This window comes from Drosophila tropicalis, unplaced genomic scaffold (genome assembly GCF_018151085.1).
Source record: "Drosophila tropicalis isolate 14030-0801.00 unplaced genomic scaffold, ASM1815108v1 contig_867, whole genome shotgun sequence".
NCBI lineage: Eukaryota > Metazoa > Arthropoda > Insecta > Diptera > Drosophilidae > Drosophila > Drosophila tropicalis.
Window position 1 is genome coordinate 921,397 of NW_027173362.1, and position 22,972 is coordinate 944,368.

Here is a 22,972-nt window from a genome sequence, read left to right on the forward strand (position 1 = left end):
ATTCATGTTTTTATTCCTCTTTTAGTCCTGCTCCTACTCCTATTTTAAATGATTTGCTTGTCTCAAGGAAACACAGCTGCCGTGTGGGTTCTCTCCTTTCTGTATCTCTCACCCTTTACCACCGCCTTTATTCACAACGCTTACGCCGGGTAACAATATCATGCAGTTCCCATATGAATGATCAAGCAAGTCGAGAACAGTGCCTTCAATCAATAATGCTACATGCGCAATTCCCAGCTCTTCTTTCGTGAGATCATGACAGAAAAAACGTTTTTTGTACATTGGCGGCAAGGGGAGGTAAGGGAAGAGTTCGGCACTGTTGAATGACAATAAAAATGAATGATGAGGAACTATTTATTAGTGTTTGTCAATTAATTTATTTTATATTTCTCATTCAATAAACTTATCAACTAAATAGCTTAACTTATTAAAAATCTGTCAACAGCAAAATGTATTTTATGTTTTGTCTGGATTTTAGAAATTCCATTTGTTGTTTTTGCCTTCTTTTGTTTGTTGGTTTATTTATTTTTGTTGTTGTGGGATTCAGATAGATTGGAAATATTTACAATGCTTCGCTGAGTTTAAAATGAGGGATGGCGAGGAAAGCAGAATGAAGAGAAGAGGAAGAAGTGGGGGAAGGGGGGTTTGGTGCTCCACCTGTTTGTTATTTGTTTTTTGGTGCTGAATGCTTGTGCGGATGTTGCCAGATTGTCATATCACATTGTGTTCTTCCTCGTATTTAGTTAGTTATTTTATATAGATTTTAAATTTGAAAATTCAAGACAGATTTCTGGCTCTACGACGCCCTGTTGCGGCCTTTACCTTTGGTCTATACGTCGGCAGATCAATGAAAACGGCTTGATACTCTGGTACTTCTGGCCGCATAGACCGTGACTCTGTAAGCAGTTGGTTTGTATAGTAGGTGACCTCCTGCTGTGGTTCACTCGCTGCAGGAGCGGAATCAGTACCAGTTGGATCAGAAGGCGCCAGGCGCCTTTGGGCCGAACGACCGCGTAGGAGACGAAGAAGATTACGCTGCTGTGCCTTTGATGGTTTTCTACCGGCTCGGGGCTTGCTACTGGTATTAAGGAAGGCTGCTTCCTCGTAGCGTGGGATATAACGAGGCTTGCGGGACTCTCCGCGATCTTGGTTTGTGACATTGAAACCAAAAAATCGCGGAGCCTGCACAGAGATCAATGGCAGCAGGGTTTCACGGGCGTAACGTTCCGCTTTCTGCAGCAGCTCGCCCAAACGGAAGGGCAATAGCTGCACGGTTTGGGCCTCATCGGTTGAAGGACTTGCGGGAGTGTGACCGGCTCGGTTCTGGCCCATTTGGGCCATCATTTTGGGTAAACTCCCAGCTGTGGAGGAATCGGCTGTGTTGGTGGTGGTGCTGCTACTGTCTGTTAAGTCTATCTCGCTCAAGTCAAGATCTTTGCCCTGTTTAACCCTCGGTGTGGTGGCTTTTAGAACGGGTTCCACGATCTCCTCTGTGGTCGAGTCCTGCAAATTACGCCCCCGATTGACGGCTATTTTGCGATCCTTTAGAACAGGCTCCACTATCTCGGAGGAAGCATCGGGGAAACTGCGACTAGTTTCGCTTGCCGACGCATCGGAAGTCTCATTGTCCAGCGAGTTGCCCACCAAAATGGGTTGCCAAGGCAATGCAGCTGAATGACCCAAGGCATAAGTCTGATTTCGACCCAATTTGAAACTGGTTCCCAGATTAAAGATGTCCTTACTTTGCTTGGCACTCTCGACTCCATCGACTGAGGACGACACACTTAAACCAGATTCCTGGACACTTGAATCGGGTATGTCTGTGGGGGAATTGCTTGGGCCGTTGGTGACAACCATTGGTGTTGACAATGTTGTATAGGATCCATAATCCTCTTGATTGTCCAATTCACAGTTGCCGGCCTGAAGGGGCATACGTACGGGACTGCCACTGCTCAGCTTAGTTGATGGACGACACAGTGAATGACTGCGGCCAAAGCTATCCGTGAGTACCACCTTATCGATATCCCAATGCGGCAAACCCTTGCTCAGCCATCCACTATAGGACTTGTACAGCAAACTCAGAGTAGTGGGAAACCCTAAGGCGGGATGCGGTACTATGATCTTGGATACAATATCACCGGCAAAGAACTCTGAGTCGTCTTTCCTATTAAAAAATCAAGACAACTATCAACTAAATACTATTAAATCGATCAAAGTCACTTACTCTGATATTTCAAAGGTCTCATTGAGACCACCATCGCCCTCTAAAATGGCTTCCAGGCGTCCAATTGTGCGCAAGGGCAAGTCATTGAACGAATTGAATATCTGCAATTGGAACTGATGGGCACAGAAGGGCTCCTCTTCGCGGGTCAATAAATAGAGTTGGCCCCGGCCTGTGGATCGATCGGCATAGTAGCCCATATTGCCACACCTAGGAACTCCCTCGGCCAGATCCTCATCGTCTTGGGCACATGGAAAACATTTGCCCTTTAGAAAATCATCATAGCTGGCACAGGGAAAGGCGGGAAACATGCAGCGGGGTGCCACCGAATCAATAAAGAATTTGTAGGCTCTCCGATGATTGCACAAGGAGCGTCCCTCTTCATCCTCAGCTGCCTGGGCGGCTGTATGAAAAAAATAGTAAAGAGCGATAGTCAATCAGAAATTTGTCGATTTTGGCTCTAGGAAAAACTCACACCAAATGAAATCTGTCACAGCTCCAACAAAGAGATTCGAACACCCTGTCTGCACACGTCCGCCATTAGGATAGTAGTCGACATGACCCATTGGCTGCCATGAACCCAGGCCACCCAATATGAGATTCTCACCATTCGAGTGAATCACATCGACAAACTCAGCATCTTGACTGTCCAGACGAACCTTGGGATGTTGGGCCTCGAATAGGGGACCAGCTGGATCTAGGCCAGTGATGCGAGACAAGCCAGGTAATTCGGCACCAGCAAAACCAGAGACATGGGCACCTAGGCTAAAGCCAATCAGATGAGTCCGCTTCAGATTAAGACCCTTGTGTTGTTGAAGATTCTGAAGAAGCATCGCCAATTGTTTGCCCACCAGGCGGGTATTGGCCGCCGCTCTTACATAATTGGGAAAGGTGGCTCCATTTTCCCAGTCCACACAAATCACAATGCAATCCTCCTGCACAGAAATGTCAGAGATTTGAATTTGTAGTAAAAAGTAGAAGCTTTTGTTTACCCACCACAGCCATTAGGGCCGTCTTCATCTCGTAGATCCACACATGAGGGCAAGCGGAACCAAACCCATGGACGATGACACGTACAGATAGCTCATCGAAACCCTCTAGATCAGCAATTGAGGGCGTCGCTTTCTTTTGGCTGCCAGAGGAAGGCTTTTCCGTGGTGGAGCTGAAGTTGCTACTGCTCGATGCATTAAAGCCCGCCGATGACTGTGTCTCGTCCATTTCATTTAAGTCACGCTTCGATTTGCCACCGAATGCCGCTGTCATATTGAGAAACGACAACTCCATTAGTGGCCGATCGGAACGCTGGCGGGTCGAATAGAAATAGAACTTTGTGTTGATCTCCTCGGGTGCTGAGGGTAGCATTTCAAGATAGGCGAAGGGTCCCGAGTCCTCGAAGCAGCCAAGTTCGCCATAGCAAACCCGTTTCACTGCGGCTCTCTTGCTCCGGCGCTGACGCAGACGTTGCCGCTGTTCGTGCTCCAGCAGAGAGGCACGCACCGCACGTGATAGTTCCGTATAGTTGGCATATGCCATACCAGAAGACGTCAATACATCCTGGGCGAGGTCTATGAGATGATCAGATAGATATTTAGATAGATGTGAGTAAAGCGAATGATCGATTCGTCATTAATTTGCCATAATATCAATGCGGATCACGTCTTAACCAAATATTATATTGACAATTTTAACGACTATCCCGATGATCTTGCAGATGGAGAGAGGGAGAACAAACTTAGCACCCTCTATTGCCCTCCATTAGACGTTTCCATCTCATATTGATATCCATTGCTTTTGAATTGAAGGAATTGCCCTCATGCTTTTAAATTTGCTTCAACACATTTGTTAGCTCTAGCTTTGGCTTTTCGTTGCGTATGACTTAATCGACTCTGGTCGAATTGATAAATTGTAGAGGCGTGATTTGAGTTTTCAAATAGGCCCAACCCAGCCCCAAAAACTAAGTCTCTCCCTCCCTCTTTTTGGTCACATTTAACAGCCGCCACACACAGCGAGTCTAGTGCCCTTTAAGGCAAAAGTACGTAGATGCATATACGGATTTTCGTTAATCACGTGGCCACCTTATAAGCAACTGCGGAAGAAACGCAAATTAATCAACAATTGACTGGCTCTAGTCCAACCTATTGGCAAGAAAGATCTAAACCAAGGCCTTCATTGGCTTTACCACGAATGATGTAACTAAAAATAAAAAAGGTACAGAAAATCCTCAACCATGATGGAGGCAAAGTGACAAAAAGTGCTTTACGCTCGGATGACAGGGCAATTATTAGACTCACTTGTATCATTATATCTCTCACACATTATCCAACTGCAATTTTGCAAAAGGTGTGCACAAGGTAAACAAACAAAAAAATGGATATGGAGAAAACGGCAGAGGAATCGGGAGGTGAATAGGGAGAAGGAAAGACAAAGCGCTTTACTAAGCTATTGTAATTCCTTGTTGATACGTAACCCCAAACTCATTTGGAGGGGATCGTTACACAAAAATCCCATTATCTACCCTATACAAGTATTAATTTTTTGCCTACCTCGCAACTCTCCTAGCCTAGACATTTTTCAGTTGGAAGATTAATTCAAATAAGTAAACCAAAATCGATTATTTAGCTAGAACTGAACATCTAACAGGTCTTAATGGGCCATAGGGCTAGGATACTTTGATTCGCTTTCGTTAAAATTTGTCTCAAGATCTTTGAAATGTTTCAAAAATACAAATAATATTATCTAAAATTACCACTCGAGTGATTCTTGTCACCTTGTAACGTCGGGACATTTAGTATTTACTCTAAACAGGAGCGGATCCTGGAAAATGGTTACTGAACCTAATGTTTTCTCGCTAGATAAGGTAAGAAGGTACACTTATTGTATTTTGAATTACTAAGAAGACCTTCTCGGCTTTACGATTCTACCTTGAAGATAAAATTTCAAGCGTTAAAAATAGTTCTCACTTCGAGTCAGCGGAAAAGATTGCTGATCATTTTCGATAGCACTTTCCCTTAAAACAAATGAGCAGCTCATTATGTTCCCAACACTTACATTCCTAAGCCAAAGTCAATGTGTATCACCTTCAATGTAGTTAACAATTTGCAATTTACGCAATTTGTTTGAATTGCTCTTCATGATAATCATCGCTGTTCAATGGCAAAAGCAATAGACCATCAAAAAAACGAAGAAAAAATAGTCGAAAACAAAAAAAGAAAGAAGAAAGAAAAATAAAATACATTAAACACTAAAAGCGGAAACTTCCATTGTCTCTCAATCTCTCTGTCTCCCTCTCCCTCATTCGTCTTCGCCCACTCACAAAGCCCCTCACTATTAACATCATCATCATCATCATTTGAGATTGAACTTGTTGTCACTTGAGAAAAATAAATTTGAAAGCCTTTTCATGCTCTCAGCGAAACAGCAAAACAAATAAATGAACTAATTAATTAATTTAGTTAATGAAAGGCATGTTCACTAGACGTATACTTACTATTGCTAGATGACTGCTGATGACAGAGACTTGGGGAGATGAAGAAGGGCAAAAATATGAGTAGCATCATCATCATTGCATTCCCTTTGTTGGATTAACTTTGGTAGGATTCGGTTGTTTTCTCGTTTTTTATATTTTGTTTGATTAATTACGCTCTTTTTTTTTTTTTTTTGCTCTTGTTTCTGTTTAATTTTCGAGATTACAATGAAATCTAGGATGCTTTGATTTGTTTGTGTTTGTTGAAATGTTCGTTTTGTTTCTTCTTTTTCTTGTAGTGTGTTGGGTGGTGGGGAGAGGGGTTGTGGGGCTTTTGTTGGTTTTTAGTGTCTGTTTGGTTATGCGAGCAAAAACCACACACAATAAACAAATTCACTTTCACTTGGCACAGACGATGAGGCCAAAACGCTGAAACGCTATAACCGCTAGTGTGGAGACAACGATGGCCAATGGCAAGTGGCTTGACGGTCGTGACTGGTTCCTGGACTATAACTTTGCCTTCAGTCGCTGACTGACTCACTGACTGACTTTGACTTGGACTGCGACTCCGTCTAGGCGTTGGCTATATGCTTTGATTGAATTATGTGGCATCTCCAGCAGCATGAAAAGTCATCATTGCCAACCTCATCATCACGACGAACGTCATAATCATCACCATAATCTCTGGCGTGGCTTTCTCCGTAGACCAACTCCGATTTGTGACATGTTTGCTTATAGCATTTTGATTGACGGTTGGGTCTCTTCAGACCAGATCTGCAATTACAACCATATATTTTAGTTATATATATAGCATCACATAGCATATTAGAGTACATATGTATATACGTCTATCTATGTAGTATAGGGTATGCATGCCAATTGCCATTTGAAAACGCCAAGCACATATTGTATAATAAGCCGGTTACACACACTTAAACTGGCTTAAAAACAGGATATTGCATTAGTCAGTTAGACAAGTCTAAGTCTAGCTAGAGCTGGCCATTGACCTTTATCACTGACGTCCACTAAAGGGGCTAACGAAAACAAACTGTTTAGGAAATTGTTACGCATATATGTAAATAACAATTGTTATACTAAAATCTTATAGGCCCCCTCTAAGAGTCTAACAAAGGTCAAACGGCTACACGATCTTATAGCCAAATTTCACTAGGCAAAATGTGCGGGATTTATGTTTGAAAGTCTAACTTTTCATTAATATGGGTTTTCTTAAAGGATAAGCTTCGTTGTTGTTGAAGATAAAGTCACCTAGCCACTCATTAAGGTCATTTACTTTTTGTTTGGACATTGGCAAGATCAGCAGGTAAACAAAACAAAAGTTTATCTTTTTAAAGCTAGTCTCGACTTCTAACTTCCTACTTTTAGTTCTTAGGGGCGTATAGTTTCAAGTTTCCCAATTTGCACACTTGTATCCATTCATCCTCCATTTGGGTCATAGTCAAACAGCCATAACTCTTTGTCACCATTTTGCTTTCGTTAAAGCTGCAAAAGTTTCTTGGGATTGACTAACGAAAGTGAAAACTATCATAAACTGATATATGTGGCTAAAAATCATCAGCTACTATCATATCATGGTATGTATGATGTGTCTGTTTTCTCATTGATTAACAAATTGTTGTGGTTGTTGTCATTGTTGTTGTTGGGGCCCTCTTTTTTTCTCTTTATTTGTTTGTCAATTTTTTTCGTTGCATTTGTTGATTCACTTTCGTTTCGCAAGACCTTATGTGTGATTTTTTAATTAGCAAAGTGTTAGATAGTTTGGTTATTGAGTATTAGACAAGATCCAAATGAAATGAATGCACAAGGTGGTAAATTGTGTTGTCAGCCAATGTTAAATAATCTGAATGATCTGAAGCTGGTCTTCTGCTGATGGGGCAAGAAATAGTGGGTCAATGAACGAATTAAGGAAAGAACGGAAACAGAATTTAATTTAACCTTTGGTAAATCAATTGACAATTTTTGCAAACGATTTCTCCCATTCTTTTTCTCTCCCCTCTCTCTCTCTCTCTTGTATGTGTGGGATTATTAAGGTATCTGGCGTGGGAATTCCCACGAAAGGCAATTTTCATTCTCCACTTCTATGAACACTTGATGACAGAAAAGAAAAAGGGAAGACATCAATTAAGGGCCCTTTGAGTTGACTTCTTGTCCATCATCTCAAGATCTCAACATCGGATCATCATCATCATAATCATCACTTCTAACACTTTGACAATGACAATGAAAGCGGCAAAGAGAAAGAAAATGGAAAGTTATCTTAACTTTTAACAAAATGCTTCTAAAGCAACAAAGGCGACAGCGACTTTAGCGACAAGAGCGTCTACTTCGTATTCTGTTTCTTCTTCTGATTTTTACTTCTGCGGGTTAGTTCCAGTTTCTATGCCACAACACCAAGACTTAACCACTTTCAAATAGATTAACCCAATTTGGTTGCTTGGCTTTCAGATTGCTTATTTTCGCATTTGGCGGCTGCTAATTTAAGCTCATTAAATGCTGAAATCGCAGTTGAAGTTGCTGTTGCTGTTGGTGTTGGAGTTGGCTGAGAAGGTGTCTAGCATCTGAGGAAAAGTGAGTCGAGAATTGGCAAAGCGGTCACGTCTCGAGCTGAGTGGAGTGGAGGAGTATGAGGTGAAAAAACCGAACCATGCCAAGGAAAAGCGCAAATGATGTGTGCCAGAGAGTTTTCCAACCAACAACATCTAGCAAGTTGGCCAGTTAGCCAGCCAATCAACTTAACCAACTAAACGTATTGGCTGACTGAAGAAATGTGATAGGCAAAAGATATTGCTAAACGAACAACCAACCAATCAAACAATAAATTGAAAGCCTTTGTCTCTCACTTAAAATATATATATATTTTGTAAGCAAATTGCTGAGTTTGACTGAATGTTGCTGATTGATTTGTCAGGGCGACAGACAGACTGACAGACAGACAAATTCGCAAAATGTTTTCCATTTTGTTAAACAATTTGCATCAGGCGGTGACCATAAATTCAATTTCAATTGATTTTATGTACTTGCCAATTGTTGTGTTTTTTTTTATTTTTATTATTGTTCAATAGCTGCTGTAGCTATAAAAATTGTCCAAAAAATACTGAAATTTCCTTAGCTAATTTTCGCCACCAGCTAGTTTCCTGTTTTTCGTTACGAAAAACGAGCAACAGAAAATCAAAAAAAAAACAAAATAAAGGGAGGAAGCAACAAATAGCTGAAAAAAGAGGCATCAGTGCATAAAATTTCCGCCGTTTTTCTTCTTCTTTTGCGTGTGTGAGTGTGTGTGTGTATACCCTACAAGATAATGAGTATATGCAGTTGTGGACATACATATTTATTCATAAACTGGCCAAATTACGATTTTGGCCAATGATTTTAGCTAATTTCTTCCAATTTTTAAAAACAATAGATTAGGTTAGGAAAGTGTTCATATTTCCCTTCGTACAGTTTCGTATCCCTATATCAGAGTTTTAAGTATCAAAAGATGAGTGAGTGGAAAGGGGTCAAGTAACTGGAATGTTTGTCTCATGTAAAGTATAGAACTTTCGGCACAACCTTAAATTGGTTTGAAGTTAGTCGCACTTATTATAGCCATACACAGTGAGTATGAGTAAATATTTTTTATGACTTTTGTTTTATGGTACCATCTGAAATTATTTGCTTCTATTACATTTTTATAGGTTTTTGTTGTTGTTGTTGTTTTTTTTGGCCCGTTTTTATGTTGTGCTTCTCTTTCACAAGAACTCGTAGCCAATGCATTGCGATTGGCTAATGACAGAAACAAGAAACCATAAATAAATTAACCATAAATCATTTGTCATGAAACCCAAGTCAAACGGTAAAGTGCAGCAACAACAACAACTAGTACATACATTGTTGTAATTACACATACAACAACAGCCAACAACATGACCATTTTCATGCAATGGAATGAAGTACCTAACAAACGAACGAACAGTTCATTCATTCATTCAGTACCGAAGAAGTGACACAGTTTTTGTTTTTGGAAATCTCTCCCACTCCCACTCCCTCTCTCTTTCTGGCTTACTTACTCTTTCCCTCACACACTCCTGCTCTTTCATTGTTGACTACTTATTCCCACATCAGCATCAACTTACCAGTTTTAATACCCTATACACAAAAAGGTTCAAAAGGTATATATAATAAATATCTTTTTCATTGGAACTGGATAAAGAGTAACTATTAGTGATTGATTGATTGATGCTTTCTCCTATAAGAATAGAATCTATGGCAATCTTTTTATTGAGTTTATTTGCTTTCTAATTACAAGTGTTTAGCATCCAATTCAAATGTCATTCGTTATTGATATTTGTATGTATATGGCTCTGAATTTCAAATGACCCTACATAACCGTTGAGGGCACAGGGTATCTTAAAGCCGGCACTTGCAGTCTGATAGTACGCAATTTTAATGGTTCACCAATCATGTTATATGAGCAGAGCGGAAATAACTAGAGCTTTGACCTAATCAGCTTGAGCCACTTAAGACAAACACACACACACACAGAGAGACATTTAGATCTTTTGTCTTATGAAACATTTTGACCCAGTTTCTATGGCAATAGAATTTATTCTCAAGAAGACAGCCAAATGTAGGTAATACTATCAAAATAATATCCATTCGATAAGTGAACTTTTGACTTTAAACATTCTTTTTAACTGAATAAATGTATCTTTCAAGTGTAGTCAACAGTCTGCAGTTTATCAACCTCGTTTATTGTTGGGGTTTACGTTAATATGTAATTTGAATTGAAAGTCCATTCAATTAACAACGAATTGCCGGCCTAATTGTTATGATGTATGTATTTAGTTGGGGTAATATGTTAATGAACTACTGCACCTGCTGAAATAAAAAGTAGTCACACTTGATGGCTACTCCGCTAACAGTTGGGAGAGGGGGGTGTTAATTCTCCAATGCATGCAGATTATTTGCCTCAGGCAATGACTTAAGACCAAAAAAAAGAACCAATGGTGAGTGAATTTCATATGGAATTTGATCAATCTGCAACGTTTTATATTTAAATGATTTTAAAGGCAATATGCTTTTAGCCATGGTCGAGGGTATTTCGAAATAAATCAATTTTGTTACAAAGTGTTTTACCAAATTGAAATGGTTAATTTATTACGGTTAGTTGTTGTTGCTGTTGTTGATTGGGCTGTGGTATGAATGGCATTGAAGGAATTTTATGCACTTTAATTGAAAGAGCTTGATAAATATGTATGTATATACAAGCAACACACACATACACCAGAATGCGCTTATGCATGTGTATACACATACACAAATAAATATATTTATATACATGCATAGCTACATACATACATATGGATGTGATGATTTTCGTCATAAAAGTCAACTTTAAACTACAACATGTAGTTGTAGTTGTTGTTGTTGTTTTTGTTGCTGCTGGTGTCTACAATTCGTGTCAATGTCAGCATGATTTTTTCTAAAAAAAACAAAAAAAATGTGTGTGTGTGTGTGTATTTTTGATTTTTCATATGAAAAGAAAAATCAAAAGACTTAGGCGACAAACTTGCCAGTCAAATGCAATATGAAGCAAATTGAAGGTCTTATCACATCTCAAGATCTTAAATAATCTAAATGAATATTTGTTATCGAACGTATCCCAACATTATGAACATTAGTCCATAAGAAAGGTAACACTGAAACTATGAATAATTTGCATTTCTAAATTCCAATTTTTTTGAACACCATTCGATCTAGGATTTGTTAGCCTCATGACAACAAAGGGACAGCAGTATTCATATTGTCTATAGGCTTGGTATGGCAAATGATGCCCTATAAACTAACTTCTCGATTGGCTTTACAAACACACAATTCAAATGCATAAATATGTGAATGCATGTATGTATGTATGTATGGATGTATATTTTGTACGTTGGCGGCGGCTTCTTTGCTACTCTTCTCCCACTTTTTTATTTCGGACCCGGCTCACAGTTTCACTTGAAGCTCGTGAAAGTTGCGCATCGGCGGCAACAGCACCAGCAGCAGCAACAACAACAACAACAACAAAGCACACAGTAAACAAAAAATACAACAAAAAAAAAAGCAAAAAGTGCAGAAGAAAAAAAAAGGTTGAGTTAGAGGGCCCAAAAACCCATTAATAAATGCAAAAAAAAAAAAAACTTTATAAAGAGAAAAAAGCACAATTAATATACGCACTTTTTATACCGTTTGTTATTGCTTTTCGCTTGTTATCTCTTCCTCTCTCTCTCTCTTTCTTACTCATAAGTTGCGCAAAGAGGAAAACTAAAAAAAAACCTTAAAATGTGTGTTTTTTTTTTTTGTTTTTGTTTTGGTTTTGGTGCATTCACGTAACGGCAAAACAAAAAAAAAACTATTCACACTGAGCAACAACAATAACACGACTGGTTGACGAAAGGAAATGGAACGAAATGAGTTGCAGCGAAACAAAACGAACCGAACCGCTAGCCACCGCAGCTGAATAACAACTGAAACTGAAATTTAAGTGGAGGTAAGACAATAACTCGATTGGGGCACCAACAGGAGCGGTTCGCAAGGGCCTGAAGGGCTTCGGCCCACTTCGAAACGAACCAAATAATGTTGCAAAATGACACAATTATTGAAATATTTGATTGATTATATACATCAAATATTTGTACACTTTTGTTCTACAATAGCGATACAATTTTTTCAAATAATTTAAATAGTTTCGCAAAGTTATTAAAATATTTATTGTATTTTCCAACATCTTTGAAGGCTGAAAGTTGATTCTACTCCTATGTTTCGCCAACTGCATGCGGACCTGCTTTAAAGCAGTTGAGCACGTAGAGCTGCCAGATCGTTCGGTATGCGGCACACGTTCAATTGCAAAAAGCCGCGGCACTGCCCGCAAAATAACAAACTAGACTTGAATGCGAACAAACTGTCCCTACGAACAGTCTGTGAAGTAAACCGATTTGGGCGATTTCAAACTGCTGGAGGCACTCGCAGCATTGGGTCAAACAGAAAGTTCTAAATTGGCCCAGTTAACAAGTGAGATTGCAATCTTTGTCATGCTCCAGTTCAGGGAACGTCTCCCTGAGCAGGTTCCAGTCGTGTAACTGCATACATAATGCTACATATTTATTATTTAATTTAATTTGTTTTGCTTTCAATATATTACAGATACATTACAGATACTTAATTAAATTGAAATCAAACTTCTTCAATTGAAAAAAACAATAAATTTTGGTGTCCTGATTTCATTACAAATACAGTTTTATATCCTTTATTCAAATCAGAGACTTAAGAATTCTAAAAGTTATGAAATCCAAATATCTTGTTAACAATACAATTTAAAACTAACGTTTGTGAAGAGTTTTGAAAATCATTGTCTAGTTTTATACCCGATTAGATGATGGTCTAAAACTATTGCAATGTACAGAACGCAAAGAAAGATAGAATCTAGAACGTAACGAGTGCAATGTGCTTAGACCACCTCTTAAACAATGTGCCTACAGCTACTAACTACAGTGAATAATAAGTTCACTAGATAAAACCTTTTCTTTATGGGAAAATATGTAAAAGAATGCTTTATGGATCTCACGGTAGAGCTAATCAAGGGTAATCAAGGTAAAAGGGTGAGGTTCGTGCAAAGCATAATTAATACTTCAGTTGCCTAGGCATTTAAGAAAATATCGAAAACAAAAATTCTAGACGGAAATCAGGAAGAGTAAAGTAAAAAAAAACTTAACTGCTTTTCAAAATAAGAGAACTGCTTTGGATTTACCGACCACATAATCTCGATTCGATAAGCAGCCCCGTTTAAAGCAGACTTTTTCAAAACTTGCTATATAGATCGAACTTGGAAAGACGAATCTTACATTTCACTAGTGTATTAGATGCCACGTACTTATGTATATGTATGTGTGTATGTACATGCATGAATACATAAGCATATATACATACCTGCATTTTCAATTAGAACTTTTTGTTATTTAAAACGAATGAAGAGTATTTGGTTTAAACGTATTATTATTTAGTAGGTATATTATATTTTTTCTCTCTATCACAAAGCCAAAACATTCAGATTATTTTTTTGTGTGCCATTAAAGCAAATTTTCAATTGAATAGATACATACACATATGTATATACACATACATATTTAAACTATTTATATATAAGTATATACATATACACGTTTATATAAGATTTGATTCAATATATAGACACGATTTCGTTTATTATTTCCATACGTTACATTTTTAAATAATTAGATTTAGTTGCTTTTACATTTTGCTGAAGATGATGGCTGTTCCTTGATTAAACTTTAGGTTTATGGAGAGGTTGACTTGGCTGTGGCATTACGTGGGCACAAGGTTTCTAGAATGTGCCCACGCGATCGGTTCATTTTAGTTCTTCTTCATCCTTTTCCTTCTTAACATTAAAAGTACAAAAATACATAAGACTTTATATGATTACAACAAATCCGCATTTCTCTCAAACTCGCACGACTAAATTTGAATTACAATTTTCCGTTTTCTTCACCATCAATGTACGCATATATGTATGTGTGTTTGTGTATATATATATATATAATTGAATCCTATGTAAAACATTAAAAAAAGATTTACAAATAAAAGAAGAGCCAGAGAGAAGAAAACGTATGTTTCTTTTTAATTTATGCAATAGGCAACAATTAGAATTAGCAAATGGTGCAGCAGGTGGTGCAGACTTGCGGACCGGCTCATTAACCCTCTTGCCCAAAGTCCTCTGTGAATTTACGCAGCTTGCTCAAGTCTTCCTCATTGACAGTGGGTTTCGTGCGCGACAAAGACTTCAGCATATCGCGCTGCAACGAATTAAATATGATTTAGATATTTTAAGGGATACAAAACTATTAACTATCACCTATGAATACTTACCATAGTCACAGGGGGTTCGAACAGTTTATCGCTGGGCACATCCATCCAATTCATTTCAACGGCTCCATCATCGCCTGGCGAACATGGGACCAACAGGTCATTGACAACTTCGTCCTTATTTGTGGGACTGGGACCCGTAACCCGCTTAAAATGGGTTGCTGTTTGTACCTTTCGTACAGGCTCCATGAGGGCATCGCGCACCACAATGGATATATCTGCGCCAGAGTATCTAATCATTGAGACAATGACAATATTGAGATTTTATTCACTGCAATTAAGATGAATTTTCTCACCCTTCGGTTTTGCCGGCCAGTTCTTTAAGATCCTGTTCGGTCAGCACATGTGTGGTATTACCCAAATGTATTTTAAACATAACCAATCGGGCATGAGCCTCCGGCAAAGGAATGTATATACGCTTCTCGAAACGTCTCCGAATAGCAGAATCTAATACCCAGGGTATATTGGTGGCTCCCAATACTAGGATACCATCCGTATCATTGCCCACTCCTTGCATTTGCACAAGAAACTCGGTTTTAATGCGTCGTACGCTGTCGTTCTCATTGTCCGATCGGGCCGAGCACATGGAATCGATTTCATCAATAAATATAATCGATGGCTTATGCTGACGAGCTAGCTCAAAGAGATTCTTAACCAATTTCTCGGATTCACCCAGCCATTTGGACATCAAATCCGAACTGGATACTGAGAAAAATGTCGAACGATTCGCTTCAGTGGCCACAGCCTTGGCCAAATAGGATTTACCCGTACCGGGTGGTCCAAATAGCAATATACCCTTCCATGGTATTCTTTTACCTGTGAAGAGCTGTGGAAATTTAATCGGCAATATAACTGCCTCTTTGAGGGCCTCCTTGGCAGCATCCAAGCCAGCCACATCGGACCATTGCACTTTCGGTTTCTCTATGACAATTGCATCCGCCAGTTTGCTTTGCAATTTCTTCTTTTCAGGATCATCGCCATCATCATCGTCACTGTCTGATTTCTTATCCTTATCATCCTTTGATGTGGACTCGCCGCCCTCTTTGAGCGGTTTCTTTTTGCCCTTCTTCAAGTATTCCTTGAGTTTCTCGGCGCGATCCAAATACTGCAGACATTTTGCCCGTATAGAATCTTTGGCCTTCTCACCCTGAGCTTCATCTGAATTTGTATGTGGATGGCAAACGAATAAGACAATCAATGACAAATTAAGGTTTTGTATATTAACTTACACTTAATGGTATGCAGAAAATACTCAACGCCATGCTCATACAGCCGCAAGGCCTCAGCGTAATTCTTATTACGATCCTCTTCTGTAGCCTTTGTCACCAGATCAATGGCCTTCTGTAGGGTAGTGCCGGATGCCATGGTGACTTTGATGCTAAAAAAAAAAAAAGGAAACGTCAAGGACATAACAAAACAGAAAAGTAAGTACAAAGTGTTTCAATGATGTCATGCAGCAGGATTAAGAGTGCGGGCCAGAGACTGCAACCATAACGGACCATTTATTTGACAGAAAAGGATTCAAACATAAGGTAAAAATAGCTCTTAATCCAATAAAGCAAATCCGTTTTTTTATTTTCGAGTTTCGTTTACCGATCGACGATCAGTGAATTATGCGTCATCACGGGACTACGGAAATGCGTCAATGCCTAGAACGGTCCTTCATGGCGAAAGGTGTTGGGGTTTACATCTTATTGTCCATCATATATTTACTCCATGGAATTATCAACGACCTCCCAGCATCTTCCTCCTTAATCAATTTTCCCCCAAATCATTCATGGCTGTGTTTTCTTTTTGTTAAGTCGATATCAGTCCTTCCGGTATTTCGTTTTAATGGAATGAAATATTCGTTTATTTCTACACAATTCTTCTGTACCGAGGAGCTGAATGGTTTGTATCGAATTTTCATTTCGTTTTCGTCGTTGTTGTTTTTTCTTGTTTTTTTTTTTTTTGGTGTTGCGTCTATGACTAATAAGGGGCCAGGCCAGAGACAAAAACAACTTGAGATGACGTTTTTGCTTACTCTTATTGTTATGGTATTTTTGTTGAAACTCACTTGGATTTCGTAGATTTGACTTGCCCCTGGCTTAAACTTAGAACAGCCTCAAGGAATTAATATATATTATTTGCGACTGCGATGTTAAAACAACAAAAAAAAGTTAACTACTTTTGTTAGTTGCAGGGCTGCAGAATCATCGATGCCGCATCGATACCATTGTCAACGTTATCGGAGCAAAGGTATCGTTATCGCAATCGACATTATCGGAGCAAAACCTATCGGAAACCTATCGTTATCGACATTATCTCCCAGTGAGAGCACTGGTAGGTAGAAGAAGAGGTGTGGAGGAGAAAGCCTGTGTCAGGGACAAAGCATAGCAAAAAAAAAGGGAAAAACCAAATAGAGTGTTTTAGACATGGGTGTACCAAAATTCTTCCGTTATATCAGCGAGCGGTATCCGTGCTTGTCGGAGTTGGCCCGAGAGCATTGTGTGAGTACTGGCAGCCACATCTGCATTCACCATGGGTGCACTAATCCTTTTACAACCACCCCCATCTCCCCCTGTGCCAACAGATACCTGAATTCGACAATCTGTACCTGGATATGAATGGTATAGTCCATAATTGTTCCCATCCGGATGATGCTAATATCCACTTTCACCTTGAGGAGGATCAAATTTTTCAGGATATTTTCAACTATGTGGAGAAGCTATTCCATCTGATCAAGCCGCAAAAGCTGTTCTTTTTGTCAGTCGACGGAGTGGCTCCACGTGCCAAAATGAATCAACAGCGTAGTCGTAGGTTTCGAACCGCCCGCGAAGCAGAACAGCTTGAGACCAAGGCCTCGCAAAGGGGTGAGAAGCGACAACACGAACGTTTCGATTCAAATTGCATTACGCCCGGAACGGTGTTTATGGAACGCTTGCAGCTGGCCTTACGTTCATTTTTACGTACAAAAATCTCGTTGGATCCTCTATGGCAAAAGTGCAGGGTTATCCTTAGCGGCGAAGAAACGCCCGGAGAAGGAGAGCATAAAATTATGGATTACATACGTTACTTGAAGTCACAGCCAAATTTTGATCCCAACACCCGTCACTGTTTATATGGTTTAGATGCCGATCTGATCATTTTGGGACTCTGCACACACGAATTGCATTTTGTTGTTTTGCGTGAGGAAGTGAAATTCGGAAGAAATGTTAAACGGGCTACCCTTGAGGAGACACGATTTTATCTTCTCCATTTGGGCCTATTGCGAGAGTATTTGGAGTTGGAGTTCAATGAATTGTCGACGAGGGAAAAGAAATTGGATGTAGCTCAGTTAATTGACGATTGGGTCCTAATGGGATTTATGGTCGGCAATGATTTCATTCCAAATTTACCCTGTTTGCACATCTCTTCAAATGCCCTACCATTGCTGTATAAGACTTACATTAAGGTCTATCCTCAATTGGGCGGGAACATTAACCAGCATGGCAAATTGAATTTGCGGCGTTTGCAAATCTTCATGACCGCTTTGTCCGAGGTGGAGCTGCAGCAGTTTGAGGAGCATTTCGATGATCTCAAGTATATGAATGCTAAAACTGAAGCATTTGATGTTGATGTCAGTGAGATTCAGAGTGCCAGTGCCAACGGAGAGAGTTTTAATTCCGATTTGGTTGCATTGATTGATAATAGTATGAAGGCAAGTAGCGAGAATGATTTAATCATAACTGTAGAATTTGTTCATTTTAACCTCAATTTAAAGTCAAAAAAAAAAAAACATTACATATATACACTTGTATATTTTTGTGTGTTGTGATTGTTTTATTTATACCCACAAAAAATATATACATACATATGTATGCAGATTGTTAATCTGTTTATTACCATTTAGCTCTACGATTACGAAAGCGATGACGAGGAGCACTCCGAGGATTTGACTGATGAGGCAGCGGCCCTGCGACACGAATTCCAAAACTATAAACGCAACTATTATAGGAATAAGTTTAGGCGTGAAATAAAGGGTGATCTCGTCGAAGAGCTTACACATCATTATATTACTGCACTGCAATGGATTCTAGATTATTATTATCGCGGTGTTCAGTCCTGGGATTGGTATTATCCCTTTCATTATGCACCATTTATAAGTGATCTCAAAAATATTGAAAACGTGCAAATCAATTTTCAATTGGGCAGACCATTTCTACCCTTCCAGCAGGTGAGTCTCGAGTTATCTGACTGTGAGCTCTGAAATTACTCATTGTATTTATTATTTTCTCTCGCATTTTTGCAGCTTTTAGCTGTCTTGCCAGCGGCTAGTTCCAAGCTTTTGCCAATTGCCTATCATGATCTGATGTTGAATCCGGACAGCGCATTAGCCGAATTTTATCCCACTGAATTTGAAAGTGACTTGAATGGAAAGAAACATGATTGGGAAGCAGTTGTTCTGATACCTTTCATAGACGAGCGACGTCTTCTCGAGGCCATGAGGCCGTGCGAGAGTTCTTTAACAACAGCCGAACGATCACGAAATCAACATGGACCCATGTACCAATATGACTTTAGCGAACAGTCTGTGGGCTCAATGCCATCTCTGGGTCCCATCAAAGCCCTGCAACATGTCTTCTGCACGGAGATCGCAAGGTGGGCTAAAGAGATCGCTTTGAATCTGCCAGAGAGCGTCTGTGTAGAGCTGCCAAATAAGGCAAGGCATGTCTTCTTTCCTGGATTCCCCACCATGAAGCATTTGCCATTTAATGTAGGTTCTTTTTCTTGACGATTCGACTTTCGAAATCTAACCATAAAAGTGTATCTTCCATATTCATAAATTCAGTTTGAGCTTCGCAATGATCGCGTGAAAGTCTTCGAACAAGCTAGCCGCAATCAGAACATGGTACTAATGCCATTGAAGCGCACCTTGGCGGACACTTTGACTGCAGTCGCTGGAGAGTATTTGGAGCAGGTGGTACACGTTGGCTGGCCTCATCTGATCAAGGCCAAGGTGGTAAAGGTCGCTACAAGAGACGAGCGTGTAGACGAAAACGGTTTATCAGCGAATGAGTCCCGACGATTCGATTCGGAAAGCAAAGCACTGCAGGAACAGTTAAGTTTTGTGTCCATTTTTACCAAGTTCCATTAGTGTTAACCTTTTTTTTATTGCTTCAGTTTCTCCACTCGCATGGGCATCAAATTTGATAACTACGATGTCCTTGTCTATGTACGCACCTATGCTGGGAGTTCCGTTGAGTTTGGTAAAAATTGCTCAGTTTTAACGAAAGATGTGTGGAGTAGTACTGTCATTGGGTATCCAGCCCAAGGATTAGTTGCGAATCTGGCGGTACACGAGAACATGAAGAATCAGTTCCGGAAGATTGAGGAAGTTTTTCCAGTAGGCAGCCAAGTGTTTTTCATAGGCAATCCATATTATGGCAGTGAGGGAACTGTCCTCGATCCCCTTATGGTTTATTCCTGCGGTCGGGTGCAAGGTGAGTGCTTCATTTGCTCTTCAGCTTGTCTAACAAATTGGATTTTCATTTTTTTTTTGTGTTTGCAGTCAATATACGTGTACACCCAGAACCAGATCTTCAGGCAGCTCGTTTGCTGCAAGAAGAACGGGAAAATGACTACATTAACTCCTATGAAGCTTGCCGCTATCTAAACATCAATAGCAAGGCTTTGGGTCGTCTAACGGGCACAGTTTGGGTTGTCCTGGGTCCACGTCGTCAGAAAATGGAAAATGTTGCCAAACACAATATTGGTCTCCAACTGAAGTATCCACGGCAAAATGAAGAGCGGGCGGGTTACTGTCAGCGTTCAAATAATCAATGGTTCTTCTCGACTTTGGCTCTAGAGCTAGTGCAGACCTACTGCGAGCGTTATCCCAACGTGGTGTCATATTTCTCCGTTGCCAATGATCGCAACGAATTCATCTACGAGGAGGATATATACCCAGATGCCGTGGGTCAACATAATATTGAGGATCTGGCCAATTGGATTCGTCAACAACCGCATATGAAAGTGGAGCGCAATACCTGTGGCTCCAAGACTGTTTGCAAAGAAACAGTGGAGCTCCTGCTAACAACCGTCGATGAGTTACGCTCGCTGCCTGTGAAAGATGTGAAGCTGCAAGTGAAGCCTCATTTGTTAATTAAACCGAATGTTACGCTACCCGATGTATACAGAGCACGTCGAACCGTGCGACTGTTTGATCGTGTCATTGTAGTACGCACAATTTACATGGTGCCCCTTGGCACGAAGGGTACTGTGATTGGCATACATCTGGTAAGCGATCCGAACCCTGTGCGGTTGGAGTGTGTCAATGCCGTCGAGACATTCTGTGATATTCTGTTCGACAAAACGGTACCCAATTGCAATGACATACACGGTATAGCCGAGGAGCGGGTCTACAGAGTGCCAGAAAGTGCTCTCGTAGTGATATTTACTTCGAATGGTAAGTGGATTATATATTAGAATGATTGTTTTGTATCTGTTGAATTCAATTATTAAATATCTGAATAGACGGAAAGGCACAGAAATCCCAACCGGTGCAGCAAAGGCAACAGGATACGGTTCAAAGACAACAACAACATCAAGCCCCAGCTGGCAGCTCTAGCAGACGCTACATCACTGCTGCTGGCACCAAAACAAATCAGATAACGATGAAGACAGATATAGCCGATGAGTTCGTTAAGCCAGTGGACAACAGTGCAGGTCCTGGGGTTAGTTCCAATTGGCGAGACGAAGCCAAAGATACTCAGCGCCGACAACAGCAGACAAAGCAACACATAGATATTCAAAAGCCAGATCGGACATCGGGACCGGATAATAGGGCCAAAAGTCGCGGCAAGAATGCAGGAGCATCTCAGGATCAATCCTTGCAGTCCACATCTTCACCCAACAGCAGTGCCAACTGGCGAGAAAAGGCCAAAGAAACTCCTTTATCACAGGATCAAACGTCCATATCGCCACCAGGGACTACTGCCGCCAACTGGCGTGAGCAGGGCAAGAATTATCAGCGTCAACATGAAACGCAACAATATAAGGATGGTGGAAAGACAACAAATCGCCAGCAAGGTGGCTCCAACGATGGCGGTAATTCTCAAGATCAAACTTTAGCTTTAAAGAACCTCCTGGGTATACAAAAGTTTGATCAACCGCCAACAGCACCTCAGCAGTCATCTCTACCCTTACCACCGATGGCACAACTAATACCAGTACGTTGATAAAAAAAAAATGATTGCACTTGAAAAATGACTGAGTGTTATTTCTTTGGATTGCATTTTCGTTTCAGAAATTACCAAAGCCTCCCCTATTTTGGCAGCAGGAGGCTCAGGCTGAACGCATTCAGAGTCAGGAATGGTATCGTAAAGCACACGATGAAAAGCCGCCAATGATGCACCAGCAGCATCCGTTGCAACAACAAAAGCAACAGCAGCAACAACAACAACAAATTCAGTATAAAACACAACAGCAGCCACAACATCTTCATCCACTTCAATATCTTCAGCAACAGCAACCGCAACAATTCTTCACCAACAGCAATAATAATGTTTCGGCCCCGTTTCGTCAAAATGCAGGAATGCCAAATTTCATTGGCAATAACAACCATTCGCAGTATCCGTCGCAACAACAACTACAACATCACCACCAACAACTCAGGGCACAACAAATAAAACAGTATCAGCAGCGTCCGCAGGATCCGCAAGCAAGCCGGTACTCATCTATACAGGATTTTGTGCCCATTCAGGCATATCGACCAAAGAAAGCTCAACGCAAAGAGAGCGAAAGCAATGAGGTTAGTAGTTTTCTAGTTTAATTCCTCTCATTCGCTATATATGTATGTGCGTATGTACGTCTATTATCCTTGTCTATTGTATGTCTGTTATCCTGTTCGTTTATAGTCAACACAAGCACCAGCAAAGGAAAGCCGCAAAGAAAATGAAAAAATTGTTAAGGGCCAACCAATCGAACAAAGTGAACCAGAACAAGCAAAATGTTCGACAGCTGATGAGCAAGTTGGAGCAACCGCATCGCCAAATATCACCAATAAGGTAGGGTAACAAACAAAAAACAACAACAAAAAGTTCCTCTTATTGTTTTGAGTAATTATGTACATATTTATGAACATTTATAATTATCTCTCTGTCCCTCCCTCTCTCTTTCTTTTTTAAGACAATGCCCCAACGTAAGCAGCGCGTGCCCCGGATTGGAGCTAAATTTGATTTCGACTATATCCTCCATTAAAAATCACATGTGTTCATTAAGGCAGCTTTTTTCACATTTTATGATATATATTCCAAATATATAAAAAGAGTTAGTTTGCATTTTTACTTTTTTTTAATACATTGGTTTTCATATAATGATTATGATTGATATAGAACACATTTGTATGT

General features: G+C 40.1%; 3 protein-coding genes across 3 annotated transcripts; 1 reads left to right on the forward strand and 2 right to left on the reverse strand.

Annotated features, from left to right (window-relative positions):
* Positions 1–353: 353 nt before the first annotated feature.
* Positions 354–12,169, reverse strand: LOC137583545 (uncharacterized). The gene is made up of 6 exons (XM_068298616.1): positions 11,901–12,169; positions 5,709–6,458; positions 3,218–3,786; positions 2,697–3,156; positions 2,225–2,624; positions 354–2,164 (listed from the first exon to the last, which is right to left on the reverse strand). Exons 2-6 carry the CDS (start codon positions 5,782–5,784, stop codon positions 778–780), a joined length of 2,892 nt encoding a protein of 963 aa, XP_068154717.1. The 5' UTR covers positions 5,785–6,458; positions 11,901–12,169; the 3' UTR covers positions 354–777.
* Positions 12,170–13,893: 1,724 nt separating this feature from the next.
* Vps4 (vacuolar protein sorting 4) lies at positions 13,894–16,813 on the reverse strand. Its single transcript, XM_068298655.1, has 5 exons — positions 16,660–16,813; positions 15,833–15,981; positions 14,900–15,761; positions 14,607–14,835; positions 13,894–14,533 (listed from the first exon to the last, which is right to left on the reverse strand). Exons 2-5 carry the CDS (start codon positions 15,966–15,968, stop codon positions 14,432–14,434), a joined length of 1,329 nt encoding a protein of 442 aa, XP_068154756.1. The 5' UTR covers positions 15,969–15,981; positions 16,660–16,813; the 3' UTR covers positions 13,894–14,431.
* A 110-nt stretch (positions 16,814–16,923) lies between these two features.
* pcm (pacman) lies at positions 16,924–22,903 on the forward strand. The gene is made up of 11 exons (XM_068298650.1): positions 16,924–17,092; positions 17,176–18,282; positions 18,475–18,798; positions 18,874–19,338; positions 19,414–19,682; positions 19,746–20,065; positions 20,134–21,030; positions 21,099–21,793; positions 21,871–22,374; positions 22,481–22,630; positions 22,752–22,903. The coding sequence occupies exons 1-11, from the start codon at positions 17,018–17,020 to the stop codon at positions 22,821–22,823; spliced, it is 4,878 nt and encodes a 1,625-aa protein (XP_068154751.1). The 5' UTR covers positions 16,924–17,017; the 3' UTR covers positions 22,824–22,903.
* The last annotated feature ends 69 nt before the right edge of the window (positions 22,904–22,972 follow it).

Coding starts and splice junctions, on each gene's coding strand:
- Vps4 (XM_068298655.1), bottom strand. CDS start 15,968: ATGGCATCCGGCACTACCCTACAGAAGGCCATTGATCTGGTGACAAAG. Junction 15,762..15,832: donor TTTTCTGCATACCATTAAGT/GTAAGTTAATAT, acceptor ATACAAATTCAG/ATGAAGCTCAGGGTGAGAAG. Junction 14,534..14,606: donor TCGAACCCCCTGTGACTATG/GTAAGTATTCAT, acceptor AATTCGTTGCAG/CGCGATATGCTGAAGTCTTT.
- pcm (XM_068298650.1), top strand. CDS start 17,018: ATGGGTGTACCAAAATTCTTCCGTTATATCAGCGAGCGGTATCCGTGC. Junction 17,093..17,175: donor AGTTGGCCCGAGAGCATTGT/GTGAGTACTGGC, acceptor CTGTGCCAACAG/ATACCTGAATTCGACAATCT. Junction 19,683..19,745: donor AGCAAAGCACTGCAGGAACA/GTTAAGTTTTGT, acceptor TTATTGCTTCAG/TTTCTCCACTCGCATGGGCA.
- LOC137583545 (XM_068298616.1), bottom strand. CDS start 5,784: ATGATGATGATGCTACTCATATTTTTGCCCTTCTTCATCTCCCCAAGT. Junction 2,625..2,696: donor TGTGACAGATTTCATTTGGT/GTGAGTTTTTCC, acceptor TTTTTCATACAG/CCGCCCAGGCAGCTGAGGAT. Junction 2,165..2,224: donor GAGACCTTTGAAATATCAGA/GTAAGTGACTTT, acceptor ATTTTTTAATAG/GAAAGACGACTCAGAGTTCT.